The sequence below is a fragment of the Penaeus vannamei genome, chromosome 39 (assembly GCF_042767895.1).
Source record: "Penaeus vannamei isolate JL-2024 chromosome 39, ASM4276789v1, whole genome shotgun sequence".
Taxonomy (NCBI): Eukaryota; Metazoa; Arthropoda; class Malacostraca; order Decapoda; family Penaeidae; genus Penaeus; species Penaeus vannamei.
This window is the reverse complement of record NC_091587.1, coordinates 3,148,725-3,158,724: the sequence shown is the minus strand read 5'-3', so window position 1 is coordinate 3,158,724 and position 10,000 is coordinate 3,148,725. Positions and strand designations below refer to the sequence as shown.

General features: G+C 38.1%; 1 protein-coding gene across 2 annotated transcripts in view; it reads left to right on the top strand.

Moving 5' to 3' along the window:
* LOC113823550 (superoxide dismutase [Mn], mitochondrial) overlaps positions 1-5,420 on the top strand; it is an 8,251-nt gene extending 2,831 nt beyond the window's left edge. Inside the window, exons 1-7 of one of the 2 annotated variants that reach the window (XM_070117071.1) lie at positions 168-215; positions 2,577-2,683; positions 2,809-2,956; positions 3,218-3,363; positions 4,205-4,396; positions 4,618-4,744; positions 4,903-5,420. In XM_070117071.1, coding sequence (XP_069973172.1) covers positions 209-215; positions 2,577-2,683; positions 2,809-2,956; positions 3,218-3,363; positions 4,205-4,396; positions 4,618-4,744; positions 4,903-5,060 — 885 coding nt within the window. In that variant the 5' untranslated portion in view covers positions 168-208 and the 3' untranslated portion in view covers positions 5,061-5,420. Of the gene's footprint in view, positions 1-167; positions 216-2,576; positions 2,684-2,808; positions 2,957-3,217; positions 3,364-4,204; positions 4,397-4,617; positions 4,745-4,902 lie in introns of those variants that run through there. The other variant, XM_070117072.1, reaches the window with a different exon arrangement.
* Positions 5,421-10,000: the final 4,580 nt, after the last annotated feature.

Genomic DNA, 10,000 nt, shown 5'->3' with positions numbered 1-10,000 from the left:
GTAACTACAGAAAAAGGAACTATGCGAAAAGTACTTACTGATGCAATAACTAATTGGAGGCAAGTGCAAAGAATAAACTGAACTCTTTTTTGGTTAAATTGTGAAATTTAATAGATGGACATCCCTGAAGATCATGTTTAATATTGCAAACAAAATGAGATGTGATATTGCAGGGAAGCTGTTGTGAGCAACCACTCAGCTTGCAAAAATGGAGGGTAAGGCAGTGGTTTGTCTGTCTGCTCTGTTTCGTGGAAGTTTTGTGCAATTTTTCTTACCATTGAAACCTCGGTACACATTGGGTTTCCAAGGATTGGTTTAGATTTTGTAGTGTGCAAAAAATGATAATAATAAAAGAAAAATAAATAAATTAATTAATTAATATCAAAGGGGTTTCATTGTGTAATTTGTTCCAGCTTTGGCCTTTTCGTTTTGTTTTTTGATTTGATTAAAGAGCATTTGAAGATTCACAGATGGGTATTTTATATTGGTTTTGGAAAACGTCACTTGTAGACAGGTGGGAGGGGTGGGAATTGTCAAAAGTATTTATATAAGAAATGTAAAGGAATCTTCAAGTGCTGGATCAGTTATGGTAAAATCTAACAATTCTATGCCTGGTCTAACAAACTAATCTCAGCAAGGTGTGACATGAATCCCCCCCCCCCCTTCTTTTGCATAATAAGCCAGCAGGATCAAGATGTAATTGCATTGGATGTCTGCATTTCTTTAGTTTCTTGATGTGAAGCTTACCTGGATGAAAAAGATTAATGTATCCAGTTTTGGGTTACTGATTTGATTTGTATTTCTGTCGTTTTACATATTTTTTATCCATTTTATTGTTTTTTGTTGTTGCATGTTTGATATGAATTAACTTATATTTTATATATTTTTGTTGCTGCATTTGAATTAACAAATGCATATGAATATCAACAAAACCATATTTTCTTGTGGTTGTAATAATCTTTGAGAAGCTAAATAAATAATATTTCCACAGTTAAAATAAGGGAAGAAATACCAGTCTCACTTTTGTTAATGGTTTTATTGGATTTCAAATTCTTCAGATTACTGTATATGTGAAGGCTAGCAGTTTTGGTTTTCGAAATTTAGAATTTAAGAGGACAGTTCTGTCATATAGGAGAAGCAGGACCATTATTAGTAATAGATACCTTATTTAGATTTGGAAATATATTATTAATCTGTTCATGGTATGCCAGCTAAAATAAGCATACTTTAGATTTCTGGACTATGCCTATGCTGTTTACTAAAATTTTGATTGGAACTTTCACTATAAAAACTGGTATTACAAGTGATTCATTTCTTTTTCAAGTTAACGTTGTTGCGCAATATGATCATTAGTCTGAGTTAGAGACAAACAAATTACTCCCGTGAAGAGGCTAATCCAGACCCAAGACAACATGACCGTTATGTAAAATTGGTCGATTCTGGTTTTAAACCTTTAATTAAAGTGTTCTTGATTGTACATTCATTTACATGTATATCCGCATGTAAATTAATGTGTAGGTACATGTATTCGCACATGCATGTGCACATGTACCCGTTAGGTTTGTAATGATTTATTTTACTTGTATTTTTATTCCAAATTGGAAGCTTGATATTAAACCAGTCCTGAATGACAGATAGTTCACGCTATGGCTGGCTTGGTTATGGCTTTGCATGACAAGCTATTCCTGTCATGGCTAAATTAGCTGCAGCTAGAGCGAATGGGTCATTCAGGGTCTTCGTCAGACACCCTTTAAGGCTACATGTCAATCTACTGGGGATTGCCCGAGGGAGAATAGGTGGTGTCATGCTCTGATTGGGGATTTTATATAAATAGGGCAATATTTAGTTTATAAATTATTCACCTGCTTTCCCTTAAAGGTAACACACTGAAAAATTTTCACTCTTGCTGCTGGAGTGAACCTGTAGGTAACCTTTGCAATTGTTTTCATGATCACTCTTCATTTCAACTAGGCACACGTGCAACTGTCTTGAAATATGACACGGAAGGGAAGTACTGAAGCTGTGAGAGTAGCAGCCTTGCTTTGCTGCATACAATCTCACATGAAACAAGGTTTGGGAACAAAAACTTGTCTTGTTTTTATCCCACAATTCTCATTCCATCTTTACACAGAGCATAACACCACATTTATTGAAATTATCTAACTTACAAGAGTAGGCTTCATAAGGTTCAATCTAACTGAAATTGATGTCAAACATCTCAATATGCTGTACCATTAATCTTGGTTTGGATACCAATAATACAAAAAGAAATAACAGTTGGTAAAGCATGTCATGAGTGATATGCCAAGTTGGAATTAGAACCAGGAGGCAAACCCCTTGGAGTGGAATCCGAGCACACCACAAATTCTCCTGGAGGCATTGGGTTGATTATTTGCAAAACCTGTTGATGAGATGTTACTCCCCACACCCAATCTGTAATTGTCACCCAAAGTTCCTGGTAGATGTAGTGAAGGTTTCTTCATACCTAGATAATGTATCACTATAAGTAATTAATTTTGAAAAGTTTGTCATAATTTTTAAGAGAAACATTATTTACATTTTTTGAAATGTTTCAGGAATAAGTAAAATCATGGCTGAGGCAAAGGAAGCTTACATCTCCATCCTGGAGAAGAAGTTAGCTGAGCTGACTGGAATTGAGGTGGATCAGATCAAGAAGAATCAGGTAAGTGTTATAATTATATTTTGCACTGAATGCACGAATTTGAGACCCTATTTAAGAAGGGAGATTGCAGATCCATAATATTTTATTTCTAAAACCTGTATTCAAACTTGGGTATACATTTTCAGTTTGCAAATGCAGCAGATGAGGCTGTCGCCATCCGTGAGATGGCTTCATACGTAGAGGGTATTGTCGTACAGCAGGCTGGTGTTGCTCAGGCTGGCACAGTCAGTCCTCAGATTGCACAGATGTTTGCCCATATCAATGCTGAATTGGGTAAGTGTAAATTGGGGCCTTTTCAAAAACTGAAAGATTGTTAATGTTGTTAAAATTGGCCATGTGATGCTCGAAGGTTACATAGATCCTGTAGAATTTTCCTAAAGTTATCCCTTTCAAGTTGATAAATCAGATTTGAATTGTACTTGTTAGTACTGTATCCATATCTTGAAACCACGAGCATGAAAATCTAAATGTATTATTTACTTCCTGTCAGTTTACACAACTTTGTATCTCTTACAATGCGACTCCCATTTGCAGGTGAGGAACGAGGTGCTCATGCTTTGCCACCTCTCAAGTATGATTTCAACGCCCTTGAACCTCACATCTCCGGCATGATCATGGAGATCCACCACACAAAGCATCACCAGGGCTACATTAACAACCTAATTGCCGCTACGAAGAAGGTAGGCATTTAGGGAACTTCCGAAGACATTTAGTGCATCTTAGCCCTTAGCAGATGAATCCTTTGATGTAATGTAATATCCAATTATTCCACCCCAGTAAGGCTTTTGTTCTGATGCTTGCTGGTTTCATTTGTGTGAAGGAGAAGAAAAAAAGTGGTATCCACAACCACCACCTGTGGGCTCTCTGCACAGAAAGCCTAAGCTATATGTAATTTTTAAAATCTAATGCATTTTTATGGTCTTTAATACCACTTCATAAGCTTTATATAGTGTAGCTTTATACATTCATTTTTGTCATATTCATAAGGTGATGTAGGTAATTCTGATATGAAAATGGTTGATATTTTTAGGGTCTTTATTCCATTTTAGTATATCAAGTTCGTTAGATTAAAGAATTAGTGTAGCACAGTTTTTTACTTATTTTTAATTTAAAGATCCATATCAGAACTTAACATTTTAAGGGGACCGTCCCGGAAAATGCCTCTACTCATTTCATCATTAAAAAAATTATTGGTTGGATTACTCATGAATTGTTTTTGCATGATATAGAATATATAATTGTTACATCTCATATATAATTTTAACATGGCACCCCTCATAAAGGGGGGAGGCTTTTTTTCTCTCCCAAAAAAAAAAAAAAAAAAAATCATAGAAGGACCTTTGTGGTCTACTTGATGGACTTGTGAATGGTCAGATAAGACTGAGCCAGCTGGTCACTAATGTCCATCCCCTTCATCCCAACATTGTCACCACAATTATGACAGTGCCATTTGTCATTGTAAAAACATGAGAGAATATAAACGAACAAAGGGAAAGCTAAAAGGAACCATTTATTTTTCAGTTGGTTGAGGCGGAGGCAGCCAATGACGTAAGCGCAATGAATGCCCTTCTACCAGCTATCAAGTTCAATGGAGGCGGCCACTTGAACCACACCATCTTCTGGACCAACATGGCTCCCGATGCTGGTGGCGAGCCGCAAGGAGCTGTTGCACAAGCCATTGACGAGAGCTTTGGATCATTCCAGTCCTTCAAGGTGGGTTCCTTGTGATGGTCAGTTTTTATTCTAGTGTTTAGTTAAGAGCAGATAGTCACACAAATAATTAGAAAAAATAAAATAAAATAAAATAAAATAAATTAATTAATTAAATAACAAACGTTTGCGCTTCATACAATTTTCTTAACTTCTCTTTATCCTTTGCTCTCTTCTCCTCCCCTTTTCTTCCCTCCCTGAAGTATAATCTACTTCTCTTCCAGGACAAATTTTCTGCTGCCAGCGTTGGAGTGAAAGGCTCTGGCTGGGGATGGCTCGGCTATTGCCCCAATGAGAACAAGCTTGAGATCGCCACTTGCCAGAACCAGGATCCCTTGCAAATCACTCACGGTAAATTAATAGACTAATCTTTGTACTGATTGCAATTAGGAAAAATTGGTATTTGATTTATTTGATGCAAAGCCAGTGACCTGCTTTAAACATCAGCAAGTGATTTTCAGAAATTTGTCCATATATGCAAACATTATATTGTATTACTTGCATTACAGGACTGGTTCCGTTGCTCGGCCTTGACGTCTGGGAGCATGCTTACTACCTTCAGTACAAGAACCTCCGTGCAGATTACGTGAAGGCCTTCTTCAATGTCATTAACTGGGAGAACGTGAATGAGCGTTATGAGAATGCTCGTAAGAATGCAGGTCATTGACTCCTCGTGGCGACCAAAGATCCAATTCAGTGTCACAAGGCGTTCTCTCACTTGTAACTCAGAAGCTGACCGGCTATTGTGATAGTGCACTACTGCTGTCTTCACGTTAATCTTGTAAGGTGCCCTCTAAAACATAAAACAAACACAAGATGATTTTTTTTGTCTTTTGAAGACCACAGAAGTTGCCTCTTATTTTTAGTTGAAAATACTCAGCAAAGACATTCTTTGCTGTCACTAAAAGGGCATGGTCTTGTGTATTGGTATTTAAGTACATTTATGTAAGCTTGTATCTGGTCATTGTTTATGTGAAGTATTAAAACACCCCCTTTAAGTATTACAATATAAGGGATTTATAACCAAGACTTGTATTTCTCTCCTTACTTGTGTATGGTATTTGACAGTTGGTATGTAGATGGCTGATAGTGTAAATACATGGCTAAATTTATATTTTTTAGTATTTGTATATTTATATGAAATTCAAATCTCGCATGAATGTGAGTTATAATTGACAGTATTCAGTATTTTAATGTGCTTACTGAACTTCAGGTCAGATATTGCTTAGGAAAGATTTAGATTGGTTACCTTGGCTTGTCTGATTTTGCAAGGTTCCATCTTCGGCTCTATCGTGTCTTGAAACTTGCCTTTGCAGGCTACAAAATTTCAATCATTACTTTCTAGATGTTCATAACCAGTTGGTTGTAATCCCAAGCAGCCGCCCTTAAAATAGGTATTACCTGTTGTGACAAATATACAAAAAGGTATAAATGAGAATGTCTACACTTCTTTCATGGTAGATTTTCGTTCTTTTCGTTCTGTACCACACCTGGTACATTATTTGTATCCTTTATCAGTCTTCTGCATTTGCTTATTATTCCAAGTAAGCAATATATCATTTGCAAGCATTACAATCTTCAACTGCAAATGTAGATTGCATAAACCGATTCTTTCATACCAAAAGGCAGTGATAACTTTTTGATGCAGTGACCTTTCCATTTACAAGGATAGATCAATGGGATTGTTAATGAAGTCGTCAAAAAATATGTATAGCCAAGATGATCTTGGTGTAAGCAGGAACTCCAATATGTTGTATGAAGTTAATTTGAAAATTCTAAGCGAGAATAGAATTAAACCTGGATATTGCAGAAGGCCCGGGCCCCCTCAATCCCTTACCTAAACCACCATAACGTTTTCCAACATCTTCAACCTTTCAACACTACTCTAGATAGTTGACACATAGCAACTATCACCTGATATCCCCCTTTACTATACCTTCCAATAGCACATTTATTTTAACCATTAACCTCAATCCCTTACTTGTTAACGTGGGGTGGGGGATTAGGAGACGGAAATTGAGGCCCAATGCATTGGATTATCCGTTGGCCTTCAGCCCTTGCCTTAACTAATTTTGCAAGGTCTATTTTCCGCCCCCCCCCCTCATTTCCTTTTCCTCCTTATATTCACAGTGTAAGCTTTGCTGAAAATATAATAGGCTGGCTCTGACAGTATTTCATAATGCTGTATGATTTTTCTTTACATGAGGGGCTTTACCTTCAAGCCTCACCCAATCGCTGTATTTTGAATGCGCCGCTAATTATCTACGATGACGGGGCACAAAATTCTCAAATGATGATACTCCAATCCCCACTGTCCACTTCCACGTGCTGAAAGGATGGAAGGCTGTCAGTCAGAAACGGTCTCGAGGAGCCATGGGCACGGTGTTCTCTTGGTTAAGCTAAGGTCACGCTAATCTGTCCCTGGGTCCCTAGACAACCTCCCCGAAGTCAAGCCAGCTGACCAATCAAAAGCTGTAGCTGACCAGACTCGACGAGGCTATCTAGGAATCTCACGACAGAGAAGACAAGTGATTAGCTTTAGTCGTCTAGCCCATGCCCATCATGGATACCCAGAGAGATGCACCATTTTCCCCACATATTTCAGGCTCCCCATGGCCAATGATAGATTCTGCAACCTCATTAGGACATGAGACTTGTTCCTGTAACAATTAGCCTACCTAAAAGTTTGTCAACTCCTGACTCTTTGATCACGGATCAGACCGCTGCTACGGTTACCCTTTCATCGGTTCTTGTTATCAACTAGATTCGTTCCGAATCATCCACCTAGGTCTTTACTCAACCTTCAGAATATAGCCCTTCCTCTCTCTCAACATCCGCCACTCCATTTCCTCGTCCTGTACTGTCTTCATTATCTACCCTCTTCTCCATTATTACTCATACATTCCAACTGTCCACCTCCCTGCAGTACCTCACTCAATACCACTCCCTCTTCCTCCTGTCCTTCAACTACCATTTCTACAGATCTGAGTACTCTTTATCCCAGCCAAGTGGGGTAGAGTGATTGATTGATTGATTGATTGATTGATTCCCCTTCCTGACACTACCCTCTTCTTCCAACAATGTCTCCAAAGACAAATAAGGCAAAGCTTCCCTCCGCAGCTGTTCTGATCGTTCACGCCTTGTTTGTTATATTTGAGACCAAAGCCCATACGTTTTCTACTCTTGACACACTCCAGTTTCTACAACTTCCGCGGTGCCTACCCCTCCTCTTCGTTGATAGCTCTTCTACACTGAAATCTTCAGGGTTTTCGTTCTCTCAGACTTGCATCCTCCATTTGAGCTAATCGTCCTTACCCCCCCCCTCATTTTCCCTTTTTGCTGATCCCTGCCATACCCCTTACACTTATCCCTCTTTACCCATTTCAATACTATACTTTTGACGTAGCGCATCTACCCATTAACTCATCCCCATGCCATTTTCGCTACTTCCTATGACCTTTGATGTCTAGCACATTTGCTTTCTAGCCATTAAATATTAACAATTGACAGATCTGTTTTTACAAACTGATTCTAGAAGTCATAATGATATTGCAGTAGAATATATCCAGTGACGTCTAATTACTGCCCTTCCTACCATTATGCATGTCAGGTAATAGACAAAAGTGCCATGAAGAACACGTGTCAGATTCCAGCTTACCATAAATCTCAATGAGTGAAAGCATAACCTTGGATACACTAGGACCGGGATGTGAAGGTTATTCATGTCGATTAATTCATATAGATGGGAGCGTTTGGAGCAATCTATATGAGGGCGATAAAGCAAGCCAGTTAAAACCACGGTTTAACCCTTCGCAGATCCAGAAATGAATCTGAGTTCACGGAACCAATGACAAAGGTACAAGAAGAGGGTTTAAGGATCCCGGAAAAAAAGTTTTTAAAAAAGTCTCTGAATTGGCGTGTGTGAAATTTGTGACGTAAGTTACACAAAGTACAGACACCAGTAATCCAGGTTAAGCGGAGACCGCCTCCATTATGGCACAAGCGGGAGGGTCAGCCTAGACATGACTTGGCAGTCGGGTAAAATTTAAAGGGATTTCTCTTTCTTGTCTCTTTTTACATGCAAATTGTTACCTAGTACCCTTGGGATCATTGCTTTATTAGTCAGAGTTACGGACAAGTTGATCATATACCAAATATGTTGGCGTATAGGCACTAGATAAAAAGATATTCCGCTCTCTGCAAAGCAGACTATATTTTTGATGAAGAATAATAATTCCAGTTTTTTTCGTGTGATTCCAATCTTAAGATATTTACTATACATTAAAATATTCCAATTGGCTATTAAAGAGACAAAATACTTTATAGTCTTAGTAGAGATTCCCTTCAGAGAAAAACGAACTCTCGTATCATAACAAGTATGCGTCTCCCATGGCGATACGAAATAAAGTTAACCCTTGTGACAAGGGAAATCAATACTGTTCGTCATAACTATTAATCACTCTCTGGTAGTCTCTGGTACTGTCTGGTACTGAACTCTGGCGCGAGTCCCGTTGGCCTCTCCCGACCCCGCTGATATAGTATAGACCACAGGGGTGCCCTTGTTCGAAAGACCTGTTGATTTTCACCCTTATGACCCCCGAGAAGTGTCTGTAGGGCTCTGTAATATCCCTAAGGCTTATCTCTACCACAGTTCCAATACCACATCTGTAGCTTCAGAGGAATATGAGGTTCTCCTGAACTATCATTCCACGTACCATACAGCCATTGGAAAACCAGGCAGTGGTGTCTATGGTCTCCTTGGGTCAGGATTATATCAGCTGAGTTTGAGCGATAACAAATTCATCATATTGTCGGACACACACACTCGCACACGCCCACGCACACACACACACACACACTCACACACACACACACACACACACACACACACACACACACACACACACACACACACACACACACACACACACACATATATATATATATATATATATATATATATATATATATATATATATACAGTGAACCCTCGTTTTTCGCGGGGGTTACGTTCCAAAAAGAACCCGTGATAGGCGAAATCCGTGAAGTAGTAACCTTTATTTTTTACAATTATTATACAATGAAATACTCTACAATACATTGAAACCAAAGAACAAAACCTTTTTACAGGCCCAAGCATTTGTTTAACAAATAAAAGTACTATATAAACGTTTTTTACAAATAACTACTATACTGTAAATTTATAAATTTAATCATCAATACGAACTGAAGGCTTCATGGGTTTTAGAGAAAATTTGCAAACTTAAATTTGACAAGCTGTTTTACGTACATGTACATATTAAACCGTAACGTTATTGACACACAGGTAGAGAAGAAGCGGAGAGACTGTTTAGCCAATCAGAATGCAGAACACAATGCACAATGCAAATCCGTGAAGCAGCGAGAACGTGAAAGGTGAACCGCGTTATAGCGAGGGTTCACTGTATATATATATATATATATATATATATATATATATATATATATATATATATATATATATATGTATACATACACACACACACACACACACACACACACACACACACACACACACACACACACACATATATATATATATATATATATATATATATATATATATAT